The sequence below is a fragment of the Saccopteryx bilineata genome, chromosome 1 (assembly GCF_036850765.1).
Source record: "Saccopteryx bilineata isolate mSacBil1 chromosome 1, mSacBil1_pri_phased_curated, whole genome shotgun sequence".
NCBI classification, from domain to species: domain Eukaryota; kingdom Metazoa; phylum Chordata; class Mammalia; order Chiroptera; family Emballonuridae; genus Saccopteryx; species Saccopteryx bilineata.
Genome location: NC_089490.1, coordinates 346,334,836 through 346,361,363, shown reverse-complemented (window position 1 = coordinate 346,361,363; position 26,528 = coordinate 346,334,836). Strand labels below are relative to the sequence as shown.

Sequence of the window (26,528 nt, the reverse complement as noted above, 5' to 3'; positions counted from 1 at the left end):
ATTTTAATTACGGTGTGTTATATTTTCTTACTGTTATTTTGGATATATTAATTTCCCCTTATAACCATATCAGTTTTTGCTGTGATATATGTTCATTAAGTTCATGATTATTATATCTTCTTGATGGGTTGCCTTTTAATTCATTATATAATTTCTGTCTTTGTTCTTATTAATGCTTTTCTCTTGGTGTTGCCATGCACTAGTTCTGGGGCCTTGAGCAAGTCATTAACCACTCATTTTCCTTATTGTAAAATGTGTATAATACCTGCCTTATGAAGTTTCTGTGAAGTTTCACTGAGAAAATATATATGAAGTATCTTACATGTAATAGGTTCAACATAAAAGGGTTGAAAGTATTTTTTGCCTTAAGGGTTTTTCTTTTCCTTCTCTTCTTCCCCTTCTCTTTTAAAGCACCTAATTTTAAATACTGTTACAGTGGTTGGCAAACTCATTAGTCAACAGAGCCAAATATCAACAGTACAACGATTGAAATTTCTTTTGAGAGCCAAAGTTTTTAAACCTAAACTATTGAATATATAGGTAGGTACATTCCTTATCGTGGTAGCGCCCACACATGATGTTTTGTGGAAGAGCCACACTCAAGGGGCCAAAGAGCTGCATGTGGCTCGCGAGCCGTGGTTTGCTGACCACTGGCCTAGAATGCTTAAGGGACCTGATTACGATAGTCATCAGGACTTTTATTTTAAGTGGATGAAGGTGATGGAATGTTTTATTTCCCAAAGCTTGGGTCTAACAATTCTCTAATACTTGGTTAGACCTTTACTGTTTTCTGCACCAGCATTAGGTGCAGTGTTTTATATCTAAGTAATTTCCACTCTTCTCAGGTGTACCAAATAAAGTCTTTCTAAAATAGGTGAGTCAGCTGAAAATAACAAAGGTCATCTTTTTGAGGAGCCTACTTTTTTGTAAGTACTTATTAACCTCACTGGAATGTAGAGTTATTAGTAAATCAAAATAAATACTGTTTCTATCACTAAATATATATATGGGTATATAGAAGTGTGTACTTTCTCCCTCCTTTTTTATTTTAAGGTGAGAGGAGGGGACATAGTGAGGCAGACTCCTGCATGTGCCTCAACTAGGATCCACCCGGCAATCCCATCTGGGGCCAATGCTTGAGTACCAAACTATATTCAGCACCTGAGGCCAACATGCTCCAGTAGAGCTCTTCTAAAGTGCCTGGGGCCACACTCAAACCAATCGAGCCACTAGCAGCAGGAGGAGAAGAGGAAGAGAAGGGAGAGTGGGAGGAGGAGAGAAGCAGATGGTTGCTTCTTCTGTGTGCTCTGACTGAGAATTGAACCCAGGATGTCCATACCCTGAGCCAACGCTCTATCCACTGAGGCACTAACCAGGCCTCCTCTCCTTTTTAACAACATTTAAGACTTATCTTTTATTCTTATTCTTTCTTTTTTTTAATTTTTCTGAAGTGAGAAGCAGGAAGGCAGAGAGACAGACTCCTACATGCTCCCTCCCTGTATCCACCCGGCAAGCCCACTAGGGAGTGATGCTCCACCCATCTGGGGCGTTGCTCCGTTGCATCCAGAGCCATTCTAGCGCCTGAGGCAGAGGCCGTGGAGCCATCCTGAGGCAGAGGCCGTGGAGCCATCCTCAGCACTCGGGCCAACGGAGCTCCAATGGACCTTGGCTACGAGAGGGGAAGAGAGAGACAGAGAGAAAGGAGAGGGGGAGGGGTAGAGAACTCAGGACATCTACACGCCAGGCTGACGCTCTACCACTGAGCCAACCAGACAGGGTCTATTCCTGTTCTTAACTTGAATTTTTATCATCTGTTTATATAATCAACATATATTGCATGCCTCCTGTGGGCCTGGATATCTTGGATTCGGAATTATAGCTGAGAAAATATGGCATCTATATTGTAACTAGGGTTGAAAGGGAGAGTGTTTTAGAAAGATAGTTATGCTCAGTCTCTGGAGTACCTTGAGTGACATGTTGAAGAGTTTTGACTTTATTTTCTAGGCAGATCAAAACCACTGAAGGCTGTGAAGATAACAAATCTGGTTATATACTGAAAATATGTATAGACTGTGTACAAGAAAACAGTCCGGTGGCAGTACTGAAAAGAAAACAGAAAAATACAGTATTATGAATAAAACTTCAGCTCATTTAAAATGTTATTTTGTAACACTGAACTAAGAGTTGTAAATACAGTTTTTCCTTAAGGTCTTTTAAATATGTTACTTTACCAGTGAGGCCCTTCCAGGCCACTCTAAATAAAATAATCTTTTTCTTTAATTTTACATTTATTTTTCTCCATTGCATTTAGTACTGCCAGTTGTGTTACATACACACACTTATTTGTTTCCCTTTACAATATTGTAAACTCCATATGAGCAAGGACTTGATCTGTTCACTGCTCCTCCCCAGTGATCAGAACTGAGCCTGGTTTACACATTTTAATAATTATCTGTTGAATGAATGAATGAATATTTAAATTAAGATGACAACAATTTTCTGAAGTTGGAAACGGGGAGGCAGTCAGACATACTCCCGCATGTGCCTGACCGGGAATCCACCCGGCATGCCCACCAGGGGGCGATGCTGTGCCCATCTGGGGCGTTGCTTTGTTGCAACCAGAGCCATTCTAGCGCCTGAGGCAGAGGCCACAGAGCCATCCTCAGTGCCCGGGCCAACTTTGCTCCAGTGGAGCCTTGGGTGTGGGAGATGAAGAGAGAGACAGAGAGGAAGGAGAGGGGGTGGGGTGGAGAAGCAGATGGGCGCTTCTGCTGTATGCCCTGGCCGGGAATCAAACCCAGGACTCCTGCACGCCAGGCCAACACTCTACCACTGAGCCAACCTGCCAGGGCTGACAACAATTTTTAATGTAGTTTATAATGTGAGGAGAGCAATAAGACTAGGTGTTGGTTGGTTGCTTCCTAGAAAGTCCTGTTAAAAATTGTGTTCTTTTTCTCTTTCTTCCAGAGTTTATATTCAGAACACCAATCAAATTAAGCAAGCCTGGGGAACTTCGTGAGGAATATGAAAACCTAAGAAAGGTATAGTATACATATTATCAAGCCATTCATTTTCTAAAGTAAATTGAAGTAGTAGCATTAAAGAATGATTAGTGGGAATTTTTATTTACCGAGGTGTTTTTAAAATTTGCAATGCAGAGCCAGTCTTTCTCTACACTAGCTTATGGCAGCATAGTTAGATTGTAGCTATAATGGAAGTAGAGGAAACCTTAACTAAGAACCGCTTTAAGCTGTCCTTTCAAATATGAAAGTGTAGCTCATAGTGCCTGTCACACACCTGCTGCAATAACTGGTCATCAAGAGAGGTATTCTTGACATTTAAATGTTAGTTAAAAGCTAACATTAGAGCTTTACTAATAATAGCTTGTATTATTCTTCCTTATCTTGCAAGGATCTTCTAATTACATGTAACAGGCGTTCTCTTTTATTGCTTTCTCTGTTGTAGAAGAACTGTAACTTAGGCCAGTAAGCAGGTAATGGAATAATTTCCCTTGGGAAAGCTTTTACCTGTGTCCACTACATCTTATTTTGAGTGTTTTCAAGCTAATTGTTTGGGAATCACTTAGAGAATTAATACCCCAAAAAGGCTGGTAATAAAAAAACTATTAGAAACAGAAAACCAATACAGTAAAGTTGCAGGATACAAAATCAATATACAAAAGTCAATTGCTTTCCTATGTGCCAATGATGAAACTTCAGAAAATGAATTAAACAATTTTTTTTACAACTGCAAAAACAATATCAAAAAATACCTAGGAATAAACTTAACAAAGGATGTGAAGGATCTATATATTGAAAACTACAAAGCATTATTGAAAGAAATTTAAAAAGACACAATGAAATGGAAAAATATTCTATGTTCATGAATTGAGAGAATCAACATAGTTAAAATGGCCATATTAGCCAAAGCAATATACAAATTTAATGCAATCCCCATCAAAATCCCAATGTTAGTTTTTAGAGAAATAGAGAACAAAAACTCACCAGGTTGGTATAGAACCATAAAATACCCTGAATACCCAAAGCAATTCTGAGGAAAAAGAATGAAACTGGAGGTATCACACTACCTGACCTCAAATTATAATATAGAGCCACGATAATCAAAACAGCATGGTATTGGCAGAAAAATAGACATACAGACCAGTGGAACAGAATTGAGGGCCCAGAAATAAAACCACATAGATATGGACAAACCAGCTTCAACAAAGGAGCCAAAACCACACAATGGAGAAAAGAAAGCCTCTTCAATAAATGGTGCTGGGAAAATTGGGAAGCCACATGCAAAAGAATGAAACTTGACTACAGTTTGTCCCCCTGCACAAAAATTAATTCAAAGTGGATCAAAGACCTAAATATAAGATCTGAAACACTAAATTACATAGAAGAAAACATAGGTACTAAACTCATGGACCTTGGCCATAGAGAACAATTTATGAATTTGATTTCAAAGGCAAGGGAAATAAAGGCAAAAATAAATGAATGGGACTGTTTCAAAGTAAAAAACTTCTGCACAGCAAAAGAAACTGACAACAAAACAAACAGGCAGCTTTCTAAACGGGATGATGATATTTGCAAATAACAGCTACAATCAGAGGTTAATATCCAAAATATGTAAAGAACTCACGAAGCTCAGCAACAAACAAGCAAACAATCCAATTAAAAAATGGAGGACCCGAACAGACACTTCTCCCAAGAGGACATACAAATGGCCAACAGATATATGAAAAGATGCTTATCTTCACTAACTTTTCAAGACATGCAAATCAAAACTAACAGATACCTCACACCTGTTAGATTGGCTTTTATCAACCTGACAGTATGTAATAACAAGTGTTGGAGAGGCTGTGGAGAAAAAGGAACACTCATTTGCTGCTGGTGGGAATGCAAATTAGTACAACCATTATGGAAGAAAGTATGGTGGTTCTTCAAAAAATTAAAAATAGAACTACCATATGACCCAGCAATCCCTCTACTGGGTATCTACCCCAAAAATTCGAAAACGTTGGTACGTAAAGACACATGCACTCTTATGTTCATTGCAGCATTATTCACAGTGGCCAAGACATGGAAACAACCAAAGTGTCCCTTGATAGAGGATTGGATAAAGAAGATGTGGTACATATATACAATGGAATACTACTCAGCCATAAGAAATGTTGCCATTTATGACAACATGGATGGACCTTGAGAACATAGTGAAACAAGTAAATCAGAAAAAGCTAAGAACTGTATAATTTCACACATAGGTGGGATATAAAACTGAGACTCATGGACATAGAAGCATAGTGGATACAAGGAGGAGATAGGGAAGTGGTAAGGAGAAGGGAGTAAAAAGGGACAAGGCCCTGGCCAGTTGGCTCAGCGGTAGAGCGTTGGCCTGGCGTGCGGGGGACCCAGGTTTGATTCCCGGCCAGGGCACATAGGAGAAGCGCCCATCTGCTTCTCCACCCCCCCCTCCTTCCTCTCTGTCTCTCTCTTCCCCTTCCGCAGCCAAGGCTCCATTGGAGCAAAAGATGGCCCGGGTGCTGGGGATGGCTCCTTGGCCTCTGCCCCAGGCGCTAGAGTGGCTCTGGTCGCGGCAGAGCGACGGGCCGGAGGGGCAGAGCATCGCCCCCTGGTGGGCAGAGCGTCGCCTCTGGTGGGTGTGCTGGGTGGATCCCGGTCGGGCGCATGCAGGAGTCTGTCTGACTGTCTCTCCCCGTTTCCAGCTTCAGAAAAATACAAAAAAAAAAAAAAAAAGGGACAAATATAAGGTGATGGAAAATTATCTGACTTCAGGTGATAAGTATAAAACATAATCAATAGTTCAAATGCTATAGAAACGTTTACCTCAAACATATGTACTCTTATTGATCAGTGTCACCCTGTTAAATTTATTTTCTAAACAAACAAAAAGGCTGGTAATAAGAGTTATGTTTCAGATTTGTATCATCCTTCCTCTAGCCCTCTCTTCCTGAAGCACCATCGCTTACCCACCTTCATAAATAGATAATCATTCTATATGTGGATATTTAATATTTTATAAAGATAAGTATTCCACTTAATCTAAATCAGACATTTTCATAAAATAGGTGAGACAGTAACATTATTTATAGCATTTTTATTTTATTTTTATTTTTATTTTTTTTTCATTTTTCTGAAGCTGGAAACAGGGAGAGACAGTCAGACAGACTCCCGCATGCGCCCGACCGGGATCCACCCAGCATGCCCACCAGGGGCGGTGCTCTGCCCCCCAGGGGGCGATGCTCTGCCCATCCTGGGCGTCGCCATATTGCGACCAGAGCCACTCTAGCGCCTGAGGCAGAGGCCACAGAGCCATCCCCAGCGCCCGGGCCATCCTTGCTCCAATGGAGCCTCGGCTGTGGGAGGGGAAGAGAGAGACAGAGAGGAAAGCGCGGCGGAGGGGTGGAGAAGCAAATGGGCGCTTCTCCTATGTGCCCTGGCCGGGAATCAAACCCGGGTCCTCCACACGCTAGGCCGACGCTCTACCGCTGAGCCAACCGGCCAGGGCAGCATTTTTATATTTAATGAAAAAATCAGTATTAACAAGTTCATGTTAGCCCTGGCTGGTCACTCAGTTGGTTTGAGTGTCATCCCGGTGCACTAAGGTTGTAGGTTTGATCCTTGGTCAGGTCACATACAGGAACAAGGCCATACTTGAGAAAAGATGATAGAAAACTGTGCTTATATAGTCTATGTTCTTTGAGCCTTTTAAAAATGAGGATGTCGCCCTGGCTGGTTGGCTCAGTGGTAGAGCGTCGGCCTGGCGTGCAGAAGTCCCGGGTTTGATTCCCGGCCAGGGCACACAGGAGAAGTGCCCATCTGCTTCTCCACCCCTCTCCCTCTCCTTCCTCTCTGTCTCTCTCTTCCCCTCCTGCAGCCGAGAGTCTATTTGGAGCAAAGATGGCCTAGGCGCTGGGGATGGCTCCTTGGCCTCTGCCCCAGGCGCTAGAGTGGCTCTGGTCGCAAAAGAGTGACGCCCCCTGGTGGGCAGAGCGTCGCCCCCTGGTGGGCGTGCTGGGTGGATCCCGGTCGGGCGCATGCGGGAGTCTGTCTGACTGTCTCTCCCCGTTTCCAGCTTCAGAAAAATACAAAAAAAAAAAAAAAAAATGAGGATGTCATGTGGGTCCTCATGCTCCTTTTATATTGGTATATGGTACTGATTTTTTGTTTGTTAGGTTTATTTATTTATTTATTTATTTAGCGAGATAGAGAAAGGGAGGTTGGGACAGACAACAAGAAGGGAGAGAGATGAGAAGCATGAACTTGTATTGTGGCTCCTTAGCTGTTCATTGATTGCTTTCTCATATGTGCCTTGACGGGGGGGGGGGGGGGGGGGGGGCTACAGCTGAGCAAGTGACCTCTTGCTCAAACCGGCAACCTTGGACTTCAAGCTAGTGACCTTTAGGCTCAAGCCAGAGACCATAGTGTCATGTTTATGATCCCACATTCAAGCTGGCGACCTCGAGGTTTTGAACCTGGGTCCTCAGTGTCCCAGGCCAACATTCTATCCACTGCACCACTGCTAGGTCAGGCTGTCTTTTAGGTTTCTTAAAAAATCACTTTCAAAGCTTTTTTTCTACATAGTAAGAAACTATTCTCAGGGACCACATCCAAAGAACCACAGATTTCTCCTAAATAAAATTCCTGACTATGCAGATGCTTAGTTTAATGTAACTTTTCAAAAACTTGGAGAATGTGGAAATTTAAAAATTATTAGCTTGAATATAGAGAGAGAACAAGGACTGAGAGGTAAAAAAAAAATGAGTTAAAGCAGAAGACATAGTAAGAACAGAAGATTTTATAAGCCTAGAGAGAAAGAGTAAACCTTGGAGAACTGTACTTTGTTCCTGTTAGGAGAAAGAGAGAAAGATAGCTTTAAAAGGGACTGTTGGCAAATGTTGAAGGAAACTAGAATGGTCTCATCCTGCATAAGGTGGATAGGATTTATAACCTGTGTCATTTGGGTTAAATAAGAGCGATAGGTCCTTCCCCGCAAATATCCAAGTTATCCTGCATCCATTTCATAACCTGCAAAATTGAAATTCAAGTCATAAAATCAAAAGCACTAGTGGCACATCTATACAGTGGAATACTAAATGCAATACAAAGGAATGAATCATTAATACATGCTACCACATGGATGAACCCCCAAAAGATGCTAAGTGAAAGAAGCTAGATACAAGAGACCATATTATATAATTCCATTTATAGAAAATGTTCAGAATCTACAAATGTATAGAGGCAAACAATAAATTCATGGTTAGTTGGAGTAGGGGTAGGAATGGGAATTAACAAGAAATGGGTATAAGTGATTTTATTACAGTGGTGAAAAATTTTAAAACTGATTTGTGGTGTGTTCCACAACTTGATAAATTTACTAAACATCTTTAAATTATATACATGAAATGGATGAGTTATATAATATGTAAAATATGCCTCAATAAAGTTATAGAAAACTTGCAAGGACTAGACATTTGTATGGAGAATTTGATAAGAGAAAAAGATGTCTCAGAGTGCATCTTTTCTAAAACAAAATAAATATATAATTATCTGGATGAATCTCTAGGGGAGGAAGGTCTTTAAAAGTTGGTACTGGCCCTGGCCGGTTGGCTCAGCGGTAGAGCGTTGGCCTGGTGTGCGGGGGACCCGGGTTCGATTCCCGGCCAAGGCACATAGGAGAAGCGCCCATTTGCTTCTCAAGCCCCCCCCTCCTTCCTCTCTGTCTCTCTCTTCCCCTCCCGCAGCCAAGGCTCCATTGAAGCAAAGATGGCCCGGGCGCTGGGGATGGCTCCTTGGCCTCTGCCCCAGGCGCTAGAGTGGCTCTGGTTGCGGCAGAGCGACACCCCGGAGGGGCAGAGCATCGCCCCCTGGTGGGCAGAGCGTAGCCCCTGGTGGGCTTGCCGGGTGGATCCCAGTCGGGCGCATGCGGGAGTCTGTCTGACTGTCTCTCCCCGTTTCCAGCTTCAGAAAAATACAAAAAAAAAAGTTGGTACTGGGCAAGGGATGGTAAGTGGGAATTAATTCTACAGAACTCACCATTACTAATTTGATCTGTAACATACTACTAACAAAATTTTATTCGGTATACTTTATTATCTTGTATAAGTGGCTGTATAACCCTTTATAAAGGCTATAAAAAGGTAAGAAATTTTATTTTTCTAATTCTGGTTCTTTTAAAAGGTATTTACTTAATAATCATTGATTATTCTACCTGTGGGGTAGTGTTATGCTTACTGAGGTTACTATGTGTTTCTAAATTTTTTGATTCTATGAATAGGTTTATATTTCTAAGTATGTTTAAAATTTTCTTTCTACCATATGTTATAGTTTAAAGTAGAAAAGTAATGCAGAAATATGCAGAGCAAAATGTGAAAGATTTTTTTCCTTATTTCCCATTCTCTTTCCCAAAGGAACTGTTGTCAATAGTAGATCCTTTACTACTTATACATGCACATGCACACACACATGCATGCACTCATGCTTTAGTCTTTTTCAGTATAGATGAGATCATGGTGTGTATTCACTTATTGATTGTGTCCCTACTGCATGCCAGGTGTTGAGGGGGTGGGGATACAGTGCTGAATATGATACTCAATACTCGAGGTACTTGCCCTCAGGGAGATTCCATTCTAGTGGGGAAGACAGACATTAAATAAACAAACACGTACTTAATATATATGTATTAATAAAGCAGAATAAGAAGAGTTAAGGGAGTGGAAGGAAAATTTAAGGAGCCACAAATAGACTGTTTTAGATAAGAGTGATCAGGGAAGGTCTGTCAGAGAAGGCACCATTTAAGTTGTGACATGAAAGAAGTGCAGGAGCAAACTAAGTAAAGGTATGAGGAAAGAGCATTCCAGGTAAAGGGAGCAGCAAATGCAAAGACCCTGAGACAGAAACGAGTTTGGCTTTCAAGGAACAGTGTGGCTGGAGCTGAGTGTACAAGTGGTGAGTGGACGGGTGGTAGGAGATGAGCTGAGAGAGAAAGGACTAGTTGACCTGGTAAGGAGTCTAATTTATTTAAAATGTGATAGGAACCTAGTTATATGATCTGGCTGATACTTTTAAAAGGTTTCTGGTTGCTGTATGGGGAATAAGTTGTATTGGGCCTAAGAGTTAGTGGTTACCGTGAATAGTAGAGACCCCAAAATAATGACTCAAACAAATTTGGAGTTTTGTTTTTCTCAAGTAACAGAAATAGGCCTGGGCCGGTTGGCTCAGTGGTAGAGCATTAGTCAGGCATTTTGGAAGTCCCAGGTTCAATTCCCATTCAAGGCACACAGGAGAAGCACCTATCTACTTTCCCACCCCTCCCCCTTCTCTCTCTCTCTCTCTCTCTCTCTCTCTCTCTACCTCTCCTGCAGTCATGGCTTGATTGACTTGAGCAAGTTGGCCTCAGGTGCTGAGGATGGCTCCATGGCCTTACCTCAGGCACTAAAAAAAAAAAGGTGGCACTGATTGCAATGGCCCCAGATGGACAGAGCATTGCCCCCTAGTGGGCTTACCTGGTGAATCACAGTCAAGGCACATGTGAGAGTCTGTCTCTCTGCCCCTACTCCTTTCACTAAACATAAATAATAAAAACAAAAAAGAAACTGGATGTAGGCAGTCCAGGACTGATATGGCACCTCAATGACATCAGGGATTCAGGCTCCCTTTGCCTTTCTATTTAGACATCTTCAAATGTGTCTGTCTTACTGTAGTTAAGTTTGCTGATTCTTCTCTAGAATCACATCTAGACAGAAGGCAGGAAAGTACATGTCAGCTGAATTGGGTCTTTTTTTTTTTTGTATTTTTCTGAAGCTGGAAACGGGGAGAGACAGTCAGACAGACTCCCGCATGCGCCCGACCGGGATCCACCCGGCACGCCCACCAGGGGCAACGCTCTGCCCACCAGGGGACGATGCTCTGCCCCTCCGGGTCGTCCCTCTGTTGCAACCAGAGCCACTCTAGCGCCTGGGGCAGAGGCCAAGGAGCCATCCCCCAGCGCCCGGGCCATCTTTGCTCCAATGGAGCCTGGGCTGCGGGAGGGGAAGAGAGAGACAGAGAGGAAGGAGAGGGGGAGGGGTGGAGAAGCAGATGGGCGCTTCTCCTGTGTGCCCTGGCCAGGAATCGAACCCGGGACTTCTGCCCGCCAGACCGACGCTCTACCACTGAGCCAACCGGCCAGGGCCTGAATTGGGTCTTTTTAAAGAGCTTTCTTCAGAGCCCCACCCAGTGACTTCACCTTTTCATTCATTCATTTATTTATTTATTTATTTATTTTATTCCAGTGTCACAGACTTCCTGTAGCTGCCAGGGAGGCTTGGAAGCATGGTGTTTTGCTGAGTACATTATCTCCCTAGCAAATCTGAGTTCTCTTATTAAGGAAGGAGAGACTAGCTATTGGGTAGACATCTGGCCATCTCTGCCTTATTGGATCAAGAATGGAAATAAGACCAATTAGGACACTTTTGGAATAAGCAATGTGTTGGGTTTAACAAGCGTTAGGGTTTTGCCAGAAATATGTTGGAGAGAGAGATGCAGTGGACTTGAATGTCTAAACAGTTAGTTGGTATATATAGTTTTGGGATGATGGTTTTTTTTTTTTTAAGTGAAATGAGGGGAGATAGTGAGACAGACTCCCGCATGCGCCCCAACCAGGATCCATCCAGCAACCCGTCTGGGTCCAATAAGAATCAACTGGGTTATTTTTAGCACCTGAGGCTGACACTGACCAACAAGCCATCCTCAGCGCCCTGGGCTGACACTTGAACCAGTTGAGCCACTGGCTGCCAGAGGGGAAGAAGGAGAGTAGGGGGAGAGACAGGGGGAGAGAAGGAGATGGTCGCTTCTCTTGTGTGTCCTGACTAGGGATCAAACCTGGGACATCCATATGCTGTGCAGACGCTCTAGCCACCAAACGGTCAGGGCTGGGACCATGGTTATTTAAGGAGGGAATTGAGAACAGGAGGTACACAATGGTCAGTGAAAATGTTATATGGTCAATGGACTGGAAGTTTTAATGGTGATAAAGAATTGTAAAAGTAGGGTTACTAGCATAAAGGTAAGCTGAAAAGCCGGGAAGTGGTGGGCTAAATGTGAGAGGTCGTGAGACTGGGAGGTGGTTTAGTTATTGGAGATGACAAGGTTTAGGGTATGATCATAGGAGTAGATAACTGAAGTAGGATGGAAGAAAAGATTTATTTAGAAGGAAATGAAGGAACTGATAGAGTATACTGATATTGAAGTCTTCAGGAATGATCACTGAAGTAGCTAGAGAGAAACTTAGATGATAAGTTTTTCTGTGAATTAGGGGATTTGACAGAAGTAGGTAGGTAACTAACATAAAGAAGGGTTTTGGGTTTGTCAGTCTATAAATACTTGAAAGAAGCTAAGATTTTTGAGGGATATAATCTTTCTGCTTTTTTTTTTCTTACTAACAATATAATTTTTTTTGGAGGGGAGGGCTTTTATATAAATTCTTTTTCATCCTGAATGATGTTTCATAGTATGGATGAAGCATAATTCACTTAACCATTTATTATTATTGGTCATTTAAATTGTTTCCCATTTCTCCCAATTTAAAAGAGATGCTGCACTGAACACACATGACCATAAGTGAGCAAATACTCCCTTTAGGTTAAATTCCTAGAAGTGAAAGTGCAGATTTAAAGAGTATATACACTTTGTATTTTGGTGGATTATCAACAAATTACCTTTTAAAAAGACTTTTTCAGCTTACTCTCTTAGTAACAGTAAAAGAGAGACCCCCTTTTCAAATCTGTGCTTTAAACCATTGTCATTATTTTTGATATTTTGTTAATCTGCTGGGTAAGATGATTTCTTATTTTTTTAAATTTACATTTCCCTATTATTAGGGATAAGCATCTTATGCTTGCTGGCCATTTATATGTTTTGGGGAACCGCTTGTTTATAACCTTTAGATATGAAAACCAGTTCCATCTTTTGGGTATTTGTGATTTTGACTGCTAATGTCATGCTTTTTTGTTGCTTTTCTGTGCTTTTATAGATATAGTGTATTAAAAAGAAGTTTTCTGACATTTTATGACATTTTTAACTGGAAGGAGAATATTAGCATGTGCTCAGTCCTCCATCTTGCTACATTGAGGAATTATTTATTCTTAAAAAAGAATATGTGTATATGTGTATATATATATATATATACACACACACACACACAAACATACATCTTTTTTTGTGACAGAGACAGAAAATGGACAGATAGAGATAGACAGGAAGTGAGAGAGATGAGAAGCATCCATTCTTCATTGTGGTACCTTAGTTGTTTGTTTCTTGATTGCTTTCTCATATGTGCCTTGACGGGGGGCGGGGGCTACAGCAGACCTAGTGACCCCTTGCTCAAACTGGTGAGCCTTGTTCAAACCAGATGAGCCTGCGCTCAAGCTGGCGACCTCGGGGTTTTGAACCTGGGTCTTCCGCATCCCAGTCCATTGCTCTATCCACTGCGCCACTGCCTGGTCAGGCACAAACACACATTCTTGTTACATCCTTGTCTGAAGTAAATATTTTGAAATGAAAAAAATTTTCAGGGAGAAATTATTTTTCAATATTGATTTATTCTATATGAGATTGTGAGTCGTTTTTGTCTTTTGAAATAATTGATTCTTTTTTTTTTAATTTATTTTTTACAGAGACAATCAGAGAGAGGGATAGACAGGGAAAGACAGACAGGAACGGAGAGAGATGAGAAGCATCAATCATTAGTTTTTCATTGTGCGTTGCAATACCTTAGTTGTTCATTGACTGCTTTCTCATATGTGCCTTGACCGTGGGCCTTCAGACTAAGTAACTCCTTGCTGGAGCCAGTGACCTTGGGTTCAAGCTGGTGGGCTTTTGCTTAAACCAGATGAACCTGCGCTCAAGCTGGCGACCTCAAGGGTCTTGAACCTGGGTCCTCTGCATCCCAGTCCGACGCTATATCCATTGCGCCACCACCTGGTCAGGCTGATTCATTTCTTAAGTTCTATTTATTTGTTGGATTAAGCTTCTTATTTACACCAGTATTTCCTCTGCTTATACAGTTTGTTAGGTGCTTAGCCTTGACCATGTAGTTAAGTAATAGTTGCTTTATGTTAAGAGTTGGGAAATATATGATCCAGCATGCTTTTGTTTGTCTTTCAATCAATGGACTCTGGAAGGTTAAAGGTAGTGAGGGAAAGAGCCTTGGCTTCTAGACTGCTTATCTCCCTGGTTTCTGTAGGAGGAAAGATGAACTGCTTTCAGTAATTCTGTGGATCACATGAGTGGTTTAGGCTTTCTCTCAATTGGCTTACTAACCTATTCATTTTCTTTTTTCTCCCTCCGCACTGGTTTATTTTTTAGGAGTATTTTTCCCCATTGCTAGCTAAATTATTCAAGTAGTAAGCATGCAGTTCTTAGCCAGAGTGCAAAGTAATCAGATATGGTCAATGAGTTACTGAAATGAATAATGTCTCTATAAGGCAGACATTAACTTTTGTGAAGGAATTTTTTTAAAGGTAAATAAACTTTTAGGACCTAATTATGTATAAAATTATATATTTTTAAAATTCCTTTTATTTCTGCCATGAACTGTTAGAATATAATGTACTTTATTAAAACTTAAACATTTCACTTAAATCTATTTGGCTCTGTAATAAATCATGAGCTGAATGTTGAGCTGGCCGTACCCCCAACCCCTCCATTCATTCATTCCCTCACTCACTCACTCACTCACTCACTTTACTTACTTACTTATTTTATTTACCTGGTAAGTTTATGTTATGTCACACTGCAGAAGATCAGGTTATTTGCTCGTTTAAAAAAAATTTTTTTTTCGCCTGACCAGTCAGTGGCACAGTGGATAGAGCGTCAGACTAGGATGCAGAGGACCTAAGTTCGAGACCCCGATGTTGCCAGCTTGAGTGTGGGCTCATCTGGCTTGAGCAAAAAAAAGCTCACCAGCTTGGACCCAAGGTCGCTGGCTCAAGTAAGGGGTTACTCGGTCTGCTGTAGCCCCACAGTCAAGGCACATATGAGAAAGCAATCAATGAACAAGTAAGGTGTCGCAACGAAAAACTGATGATTGATGCTTCTCATCTCTCTGCGTTCCTGTCTGTCCCTATCTACCCTTTCTCTGACTCTCTCTCTCTGTCCCTGTAAAAAATTAAAAAAATAAAATAAAATAAAAAAATATTAAAAAAAATTTTTTTCCTGTTAGACTAAATTTTAAGATGGATCTGTTTGTTTAAGTCTCTTTAATTCTCCACTGCATATAATACTATATCTTGCACATAGGTAGTTATATGCTGACTGAATTGAATTGTTGGTTATATAGTTTCAGAGCCACCTCTTAAGAGAAATGACTTATGTAAGGATGGATAGCTGGTTCATGACAGAACTAGTGGTATTTTATTCTAGAGTTCTTTTGCTACATTTTTTTTCTTCCTCTGAAATGCTATGTAGTAATCTTTGAGGAAATGCTTACTTTCGGCATGTGTTTAAATGCCTCTTTCTGGAACCAGAAAACAGATACAGAATCTCCTACATCTTTATGAGTAGGTAAACTATATAATACTAAGAAGGAAAAAACTCAAAAGAATAAGTTTTCATTTTGACTGCATGAGGAAAGAATAGTTGTTTTATAGGATGCTCAAATCTAAAAATGTTAAACATGTTTGTTTGTTTTTTGCTACTTACAACTACCCAGATGAGGAAAAACAACTTTATCAAGTAATGTGCTTTTTTATTTAAATAACATTTTTTATTTTTTACAGAGATAGAGAGTGAGTCAGAGAGAGGGATAGACAGGGACAGACAGGAACGGAGAGAGATGAGAAGCATCAATCATTAGTTTTTCGTTGCGCGTTGCAACACCTTAGTTGTTCATTGATTGCTTTCTCATATGTGCCTTGACCGCGGGCCTTCAGCAGACCAAGTAACCCCTTGCTGGAGCCAGCGACCCTGGGTTCAAGCTGGTGGGCTTTTCCTCAAACCAGATGAGTCTGCACTCAAGCTGGCGACCTCGGGGTCTTGAACCGGGTCCTCTGCATCGCAGTCCGATGCTCTATCCACTGCGCCACTGCCTGGTCAGGCTTGTTTTTTATTTTTTATTTTTATTTATTCATTTTTAGAGAGGAGAGAGACAGAGAGGGAGAGAGAGGAGAAAGAGACAGAGAGAGAGAAGGGGGGAGGAGCTGGAAGCATCAACTCCCATATGTGCCTTGACCAGGCAAGCCAGGGTTTCGAACCGGCGATCTCAGCATTTCCAGGTCGACGCTTTATCCACTGCGCCACCACAGGTCAGGCCAAGTAATGTGCTTTTTAAAGAAAATAACTCATTTGGGAAATTAAAGCATGATCAAATTTAATCAGAATAGCAGGTTATTCAGGTTATATCTGCAATGTGCTCTTTCCTTGTTTCTTTTATTTATTAGAGGAGAGGATCAGTAGTTATAAGATTACTAAATTAGTATAGTAGTTATTATGGGTTAGAGAATAGTTTTAAATCATTTCAATGCTAGTGGAAATTTAAACTAGAGAATTTTTGAGAAGCTGTTGCAACTCTCTGTCTCTAGTAGAAAACAAAATATTTTGTTAAATGTTTTATTAGTGAGGGTTTTAGTAAATTAAAATAGCTTTATTTTTTCCTGTTTATATAAAAGTAAGTAGAATTGTAAAAGTATGAAAAAAGTTCAGATTATAAAATATTTTGCCATTTTAATCATGTTAAGTAAAATTCAGTAGCCTTAAGTATATTCACAATGTTATGCAGCATCACTGCTATCTTTTTCCAAAAGTTTTTGATCACTCTAAACAGAAACTCTGTACTCTTGAATCAATATTTCCCTATTTCGCTATCCCCCAGCCACTGGTAACCTCTAACCTACTTCTTATTTCTACAGATTTGTCTCTTCTAGATTTATAAATGAAACCATACAATATTTGTCCTTTTGTGACTGGCTCATTTCACTTGGCGTACTGTTTTCAAGATTCAGTCACACTGTAGCATGTTTTAATATTTTGTTCTTTTTTATGGCTGGATAATATTCCATTGTATGCATATATCACTTTTTGTTCATCCATTCATCTCTTGATGGACATTTGGATCATTTTCACTTTTTGGCTATTGTGAATAATGCTACAATGAACACTGGCATACAAATGCCTGTCTGAGTCCCTGTTTTCAGTTATTTTCCATGTATTCCTAGGAGTAGAATTGCTGGGTCATACAATTATGGAATGTTTAATTTTTTAAAAAATTTTTTATTTATTTTTTTTTTAGAGAGGAGAGGGAGAGACAGAGAGAGAGAGAGAGAGGAGAGACAGAGAGAGAGAAGGGGGGGGAGCTGGAAGCGAGAGAGAGAGAGAGAGAGAGAGAGAGAGAGAGAGAGAGAGGAGAGACAGAGAGAGAGAAGGTGGGGAGGAGCTGGAAGCATCAACTCCCATATGTGCCTTGACCAGGCAAGCCCAGGGTTTCGAACTGGCAACCTCAGCATTTCCAGGTCGACGCTTTATCCACTGTGCCACCACAGGTCAGGCGGAATGTTTAATTTTTTGAGAGATCATCAAACTGTTTACCACAGCAGTTGCACCATTTTACATTTCAGTCAGCAATGTATGAGGATTTCAATTTCTCCACATTCTTGCTGGCTCTTACTTATTTTTTCTTTTTAAATTTTTAAAACTTTATTGCTTGATTTTAAAGAGAGGAAGGAAGGGAGAGAAAGAGAGATAATGCGTTCATTTGTTGTTCCACTTTGTTGTGTATTCACTGTTGCTTTGTATATGTGCCTTGACTGGGGATTAAACATGCAACCTTGGTATTTCGGGATAATGCACTAACCGACTGAGTCAACTGGCCAGGACTTTTTTTCTTTTTTTAATAGTCATTCAGTGGGTATCTCATTATGGTTTTGATTTGTATTTTCCTGATGAATAGTGACGGTAAGCATCTTTTTATGAGTATTTGTATTTCATCTTTGGAGATACATGTATTCAAGTCCTTTGTTAATTTTTGAATTGGGTTTTCTTTTTGCTGAGTTGTTAAGAGTTCCTTATGTATTCTGAATACTAAATTCTTATTAGATGTATATATGATTTGCAAACATTTTCTTGCATTCTGTAGGTCTTTTCAGTTTTTGTTAATGTTCTTTGCACAGAAATTTTTATGAAGTCCAGTTTATCTGTTTTTTCTTTTGTTGCTAATGCTTTTCTATTTGGATTTTTCACTCAGCATAATTTGAGATTTATTTACTTTATTGCATGAATCAATGGTTTAGACTTTTTAATTGATAAGTAGTATTTCACAGTATGGTTTTGTCAATTTTTTTATCTTATTGATAATTTGTTTATCTTATTGATAATTTATCTTATTGTCAATTTATTTACTTATTGATAGACACATTTGGGTTGCTTTCAGGTCTTGGCTGTTAAAAACAAAGCTACTTTGAGCATTCATTTACAAGTCTTTGTATAGACATGTATACAGTGTGTCCGTAAAGTCATAGTGCACTTTTGACCAGTCACAGGAAAGCAACAAAAGATGATAGAGCCTGACCGGGCTGTGGCGCAGTGGATAGAGCGTCAGACTGGGATGTGGAAGACCCAGGTTCGAGACCCCGAGGTCTCCAGCTTAAGCGAGGGCTCATCTGGTTTGAGCAAAAAGCTCACCAGCTTGAGCCCAAGGTCGCTGACTCGAGCAAGGGGTTACTCGGTCTGCTGAAGGCCCGCAGTCAAGGCACATATGAGAAAGCAATTAATGAACAATTAAGGTGTTGCAATGCGTAACGAAAAAGTAATGATTGATGCTTCTCATCTCTTCATTCCTGTCTGTCTGTTCCTGTCTATCCCTCTCTCTGACTCTCTCTCTGTCTCTGTAAAAAAAAAAAAAAAAAAAAAAAAAAGATAGAAATGTGAAATCTGCACCAAATAAAAGGAAAACTCTCCCAGTTTCATACCTATTCAGTGCAGTTTGATGTGGGCTCACGCAGAGATTTTTTAGGGCTCCTTAGGTAGTTATCCCATATAGCCTCTACAGACTTGTCATTGATGGCCTACCAGAATGGGGTTTCTCCACCAAACTGCCAGTTTCCTTCAACTGCTTATCCCACCGAGTAATGTTATTCCTATGTGGTGGTGCTTCGTTAAAAACGTGCCGATATTCACATTGCACTTTGGTCACGGATTCGAATTTAGCGAGCCACAGAACACACTGAACTTTCCTCTGTACTGTCCACATCTCGACTGGCATGGCTGTGGGCTGCTCCACTGTATACACGGTGTTAGGTCATCATCTGCGCATGCACACATGCTGCCACATCATCTTACAGAAACTGGGAGGGTTTTCCTTTTATTTGGTGCAGATTTCACATTTCTGTCGTCTTTTGTTGCTTTCCTGTGACCGGTCAAAAGTGCATCATGACTTTACGGACACACTGTATTTCATTTTCTCTTAGGTAAATACTTGGGCATAAAATGGCTAGATTATTTGATAAGTGTATGTTTCATTCTTTTTTTTTAATAAACTGCCAAACTTTTCCCAAAGTGATTTTACCATTTTAATTCCTACCAGTAGTGTATGAAAGTTCTGGTTTCTCTCAATCTTTGCCAACATTTGAGATGGTCAGTCTTTTTAATTTTAGCAGTTCTAATTGGTGTGTAGTGATATCTCATTGGGGTTTAAATTTATATTTTTCTAATGACTAATGTTGTTAAACATCATTTCAGGTGTTTGCCTTCTGTATATTTTATTTGGTTTATTTGTTCATTCAAACCTTTTGCTCTTTTTTTTTAAAGTGTGTATGTGCTCTAGCCAGATAGCTCAGTTGGTTAGAGCCTTGTCCCGAAGCGCAAAGATTGCCAGTTTGATTCCTGATCAGGGCACATACAGGAACAGGTCAATGTTCCTGTCTCTCTATTTCTCTCTCTCTCTTCTTTTCTCTCTAAAATCAATAAAAAAAATAAAAAAATAGTGGGTCATGTATTTTTAAAGATCTTAATATATTCTGGGTACAAGTCTTTTATCAGGTATATCCTTTGCAAGTATTTTCCTCCTGGTCTGTCAGTCTTTCCATTCTCTTAGAGTCTTTTAAGGAGAAATTTTTACCTTTCAAAATTACAGTTTATAAATTTCTAAATTTTTTCCTAAGAATTCTTTGCTCAGCTTACGATCACAAATATTTTCTCCTATTTTTCCCTCTAAGTTTTATAGTGTTAGGTTTTACATTTAGGTCAATGCTTCATTTTTACTTAATTCTTACATATGGTGTGGAATATAGATCTAACTTGCTTTTTGTGAATATGGATGTCCTAGTTATTTTAGTACCGTTTGTTGAAAAGATTCCTTTCTCCACTGCATTTTCTTGCACCCTTGTTAAAAATCAGTTATCTATATACTTGTGGGTTTATTTCTCGGCTCTATATTCTATCTGTACCATTGATCTGTTTGTTTTTACACCAATACTATGCTGTTTTGACTAACTTTATAGTAAGTTTTGAAATCTGATAGTATAAATCTTTTTTGTTTTCTTTTTCAAAGTTATTTTGGCTATTTTTGGTTCTCTCTATATGTATTCGCATTTAAGTATTGGCCTGCCAATTTCTACAGAAAAGGCTGCTTGGTTTTTTATTGGAATTGCATTGAATCTATTGATCAGTTTGGGGAGAATTGACATTCAATAACATGGAGTTGGCCTGACCTGTGGTGGCGCAGCAGATGGGGTGTTGACCTGGAATGCTGAGGTCGCTGGTTTGAAGCCCTGGGCTTGCCTGGTCAAGGCACATATGAGAGTTGTTGCTTCCTGCTCCTTCCCTTCTCTCTCTTTCTCTCCTCCTAAAAATGAATAAATTCTTAAAAACAAAACAAAACAATAACATGGAGTCTTCAAACCCATCAACATGGTGTATCCAACTATTTATTTAGGTCTCCTTTCATTTCAGCAATGTTTTGTGGTTTTCAGTTTTCAGCTCTTTTGTTAGATTTATTTTAGGTATTTTATATTTTTGATGTTACTATAAATGGCATTTAAAAATTTTAATTTCTAATCATTTATGTAAGTATATAAAAATACAATTAATTTTTATATTGTGATATTCTATTTTACAGCCTTACTAAACTCATTTAGTAGTTCTAGTAGCTTTTTGTAGATTGTAATGGATTTTCTACATGGATTATGTTGTCTGAAAATTATGGCTTATTTTTGGATGACTTTACTATCAGATTTCAAGACTTAATATAATGCCAGTTATCAATACAGTATGGTATTGACATAAGGAAAAACATATAGGTCAATGGAGTGGAATATAGTCCTGGGATAGACTCGCTCATATATAATCAATTTATGTTCACAAAGGCATGAAAATAATTCAGTGGCAAAAGAATAGTTTTTTAACAATGGTACTGGTATAAACAATATCCTATGAATAAATAAAAGTGAATCTTAATTAACTCTATACAATATAAAAAATAATTCAAAATGGATCATGTACTAAATGTAAAAATTACAGCTATACAGAAGAAAACAGCAGAAAAAGATTTTGACTGTGAAGTAAGCAAAGATTTTCTAGACAGGAACACAAAAAATCCTAGTAACATTAGAAAAAATTGATACATTGGACTTTATTAAAATTAAAAACTTCCATTCATTAAGGATATGAAAAAGCAAAGCAAAGACTGGAAGAACATATTCTCAAAACGTGTATCTAACAATGGAGTTGTATCCAGAATTTATAAAGAAATCTTGCACATAATAATAAGGTTAAAAAAGGTTAAAAGATTTGAACACATACTTGACAAAAGAAGATATGTAACTAAGCACATGAAAAGATGCTCAACATAATTAGCTAGTGGGAAATACTTATTAAAACCACAATGGGCCTGGCCTGTGGCAGTATAGTGGATAGAGTTGGAACGCTAGGTCACTGGTTTGAAACCCTGAGCTTGCCCCTGGTCAAGGCACATACATAAACATTCAGTGAACAACTAAAGTGAAGTAACTATGAGTTGATCATTCTCATTATACACCCCACCCCAACGAGGGGGTCCTTGTGTTATAACAGTCTTGGCATAAGACATTTTGAGTTTGTGATGCTTGCTCCCATAAGAACTTTAAAAAATTGAGATGTGTTTTGGCTTACACTGTTAGCATTGTACAGTTTTTTACACTCATTTTTTTGGTCATTTTTTTCTGTTACTACAGTACAGTATACAGTACAGTATATTTATGTCTTTTTCTTTTTCCTGTGGCATAGTTGTGTTTTTATGTCCTTTTCCTTTTCCTATAGCTTAGTTGTGCTTTATGATTTTACAACAGTGTTAGGATAAGTGACTTAGGCTAGAGTGAGTTTCGACTTATACCAAAATTTGGGTTATGTCACTGTCATAGGAACAGAATTTTGTCGTAACCCAAGGAACTCCTGTAAATAAAAGCTTAAAAGAAAAAGGAAAACGCTGATAGTATGAAAAACTTCCAGGAAAATATACTTTACCAATATTGATCTCAATAGAGGTAGGAAGTCTAAACAGAACAATATCTACAGAAGTAAGGGAGGAGTGTATAAAAGAAAAAAAAGAATGTGAGAATGTGAATCACCTGGAATGCTCATGCATTGCTAGTGACAGTAAACAGGCATGCCTCATTTTATTGTACCATACTTTATTCCTTCTCACAGGTGTTGCATTTTTTAAAAATTGAAAGCAAGACTCACCACCAGCAAAACATTGCAACTTGCTTTATTGTGATACTCGCTTTACAGTGGTGGTCTGAAATCAAACGTGCAGTCTATCCAAGGCATGCCAGTAAAGTGGTATAACCACCATGGGAAACTTTTGGGTAGTTGCTCTATAAATTTAAACATATACTTACTGTGTGATCTAGCAATTCCACTTGTAGATATTTAGCCAACCAGAATAAAAACATCTGTCCACAAAGGACATGAATGTTCATAGCATCTTTATTCATAATATTCCAAAACTAAATATAACCCACATGTCCAACACTTGAACAGATGAACAAATTGTGGTACATATACAATGGAATATAGGGTGGGGCAGAAGTAGGTTTACAGTTGTGAGTATACAAAACACAGTTTATTTTTGTATACTGCTCACATAAATTAGGGGATATTTTATTGCTTCATTCTCATTTTGAAATATCCCCTAATTTTTGTGAGCAGTATATTATAATTTCTTTTCCCATATGAACAACTGTAAACCTACTTTTGCTCTACCCCGTACAACTCATCCATAAAAGGGATGTCTTAATAATAAACTCAGTATCGTTGATAAATCTCAAAAATATGCCGAGTGAATGACACAGAGGAATCTATGCTGTATAATTTTATAAAGGAAAAACTAATCTGTAGTCATAGTTACCAGATTAGGGGTTGCCTAAATTTGAGTGGGGTGGAAGACTGATTGCTGGTGGGCTTGAAGAGACTTTCTTGGGTGGTAAAAAATGTTACATATCTTTTTTTTTTTTTCTTTTTACAGAGACAGAAAGAGAGTCAGAGAAAGGGATAGACAGGGACAGGCAGGCAGGAACGCAGAGATGAGAAGCATCAATCATTAGTTTTTCATTGCACATTGCAACACCTTAGTTGTTCATTGATTGCTTTCTCATATGTGCCTTGACCGCGGGCCTTCAGCAGACCGAGTAACCCTTTGCTTGAGCCAGCAACCTTGGGCTCAAGCTGGTGAGCTTTTTGCTCAAACCAGATGAGCCCTCGCTCAAGCTGGCGACCTCGGGGTCTCGAACCTGGGTCTTCCGCATCCCAGTTCGACGCTTTACCCACTGCGCCACCACCTGGCCAGGTACATGTTCCAGATCTTGATTAGGGAGATGGTTACATGGATATATACATTTATCAAAACTCATTAAGCTAATATATACTTCCTGTAAGCATTCCTTTTATCATATGTAGATAATACCTTAACATAGTTAATTTTAAAAATTAATTCTAACTGGATTGTAGATTTAAATGTAGAAGGTCAAATAATAAGCTCCTTAAAAATAACATAGGAGGATTTCTTGAACAGGATATAAAGGCGCTAACATTAAATTAAGCTGCATTAAAACCTGGAACTTCTTGTCTTCAGAAGACACTAAAAGAGTGGAAAAGGCAAGCAACTGTATAAGGGGGGAAAGGTATATGTGCACACACATACATAAATACATATACACACATATATATTTTGTACAGTAGTCCCCCCCTTATTTGTGAGGGAGATGTTCCAAGATCTCAGGGGATACCTAAAACTGCAGATAGTACTGAACCTTTTATATACTATGCTTTTTCCTATACATATACATCTGTGAAAAAGTTTAATTTATAAATTAGGCACAGAAAGATTAACAGTAATAACTAGTAATAAAATAGAACAATTATAACTAAAATAAGGGTTACTTCAACACAAGCTCTGTGATACCATGACAGTCAATCTGATGACCAAGATGGCTACTAAGTGGTGAACAGGTGGGGAGCATATACAGCATTGATTTGCTGGCATTGCGAGATTTCATCTGCTACTCAGAACCGCACAAAATTTAAAACTTATGAATAGTTTATTTCTGGAATTTTCCATTTCATATTTTCAGACCATCATTGACTGCAGGTAACTGAAGCTGCAGAAAGTGCAAACACAGATAAGAGGGTACTACTGTATGTATTTTTTTCTTGAAAATTGCCTTATATCCAAAAAAATATGAATAGCTCTTATAAATTACTAAGGAAAACCCCAAATAGCTAAAAGAAAAAGGCAACAATGTGAACAGGCACTCTATAAATGAGAATTTACAAATAGTAAACATGAAAAGCTGCTCCACATCTTTGGAAGGGAAATGCAAATGGAAGTCGTAATGCAATACCAGTATATTATTACCAGAATGTCTGAAATAGACAAGTTAAAAGCAACGATCCTTCTGCTACTTTGGGGAGTGGGAGAGTAATTTGTACCAGTTTGGAAAACTATAGCAGCATACTCATAATTTAGGACTAAATAGTTTCTCTTCTAGAATATACCCCACAGAACGGTATGTGTATGAGGATACATATTCAAAAATGTTCATAGCAGTTTATGTGTAAATAGCCAAAAACTAGTATATAATACTATAATACTATAAAATAGTATTTATAGATACTATAAAACAATGAGAAAGAACAAAATATATGCACCTACATGGGTGAATCTCACAACTAGAATCTTGACTGAAGGAAGATATTTAATGCATATAAGATTTCACTTATGTAAAATTTAAAATAGGTATAATGATTTTTTTGGTGTTGGAAGCTAGGATTGTGGTTACTTTTGGATGAGGAGTAGGTACGGGGTACCTGGTAATATATATACCATTTCTTGATCTGGGTGGTCATTGCCTGTGTTGATGATTTGTATACTTTTCTGTGTATAATGCTTTGATTTTTTAAAGTTTATTTTTAAAAATTATGGCAAAGAAAAGATATTTTCAGGAAATTTCCACTGTATTCTTGATACTGTGACTGAGTATGAGATTAATGTACATAAGTCAATAGTTTTTCTCAAGTAATTAGCATCTGAAAAAGGAAGCAATAAAAATCATTTCACTTACAGTTGTGGGTAGTTCTAGTTCATACAACCTGAGATCTCCTTGTAAGGAGCCAACTGCTTGCCTCTTGCTTTTAGCTCTTGTTATAGCTGTAATACCTACTTATAAGAACTTAAGTTGTTCAAACCAGTATGAGTATCTACCACCAAATGGAGCAAACTTTGGTCATTGGGAGGTGGAAATCAATAGATATATGATTCCCTTTTTCTCACTGAAAAATGACAGTTTTGAGATGCATTGCAAAGTCTTGTTTTGTCCTCTGTAACCAATGATTGGGCTAGTGTTCATGCATTAAACTTTCTTAATAGACTCTGCTCAGCCCATCTCCCCCCATAACAAAGAATTATCTAGCCCAAAATATCAGTAATGCTGAGGTTGAAACACCCTGGTGTTTCTGAAGCCCTGGTATCTGAAGGCAATGGTTTGCTATAAAATTCAAGCTCTTCCATATTTAATCACTATGACTTTGGAAAATAACCACTGAGTATTAATTTTTGTGTTTATAAAATTATAATTATAGATACAAACAGAGCCCTTAAAGATTAAATGAGGTAAGCTCTATAAACGTTAATTCCTAGAACATAGAAGAGTTTCATACACAACGGCGTCCTTGATATTTTTTACTCAAATTTATATGCTACTTTCTTTTCCTTTTTTTAGATTTTATTTATTCATTTTTAGAGAGAGAGGAGAGAAAGAGAAAGAGAGAGAAGAGGGGGGAGGAGCAGGAAGCACCAACTCCCATATGTGCTTTGACCAGGCAAGCCCGGGGTTTCGGGCCAGCAATCTCAGCGTTCCAGGTCGGTGCTTTTTTCTGCTGCGCCATCACAGGTCAGGCCATATGCTACTTTCTGACACACTCAGAAGCATTTTCCATGAGTATAAAAATTATTTCCTAGAGATCAAGTTCTCACATCCTTATAAATAATTGCTGAAAGGA

At 38.9% G+C, this 26,528-nt stretch overlaps 1 protein-coding gene across 2 annotated transcripts in view; it reads left to right on the top strand.

Moving 5' to 3' along the window:
• Positions 1 to 26,528, top strand: part of RNF169 (ring finger protein 169) — a 98,814-nt gene that overhangs the window by 30,964 nt on the left and 41,322 nt on the right. For both annotated transcript variants that reach the window (XM_066250078.1, XM_066250088.1), the window contains exon 2: positions 2,968 to 3,041. In XM_066250078.1, the coding sequence (XP_066106175.1) occupies positions 2,968 to 3,041 (74 nt within the window). The remainder of the gene's footprint in view (positions 1 to 2,967; positions 3,042 to 26,528) is intronic.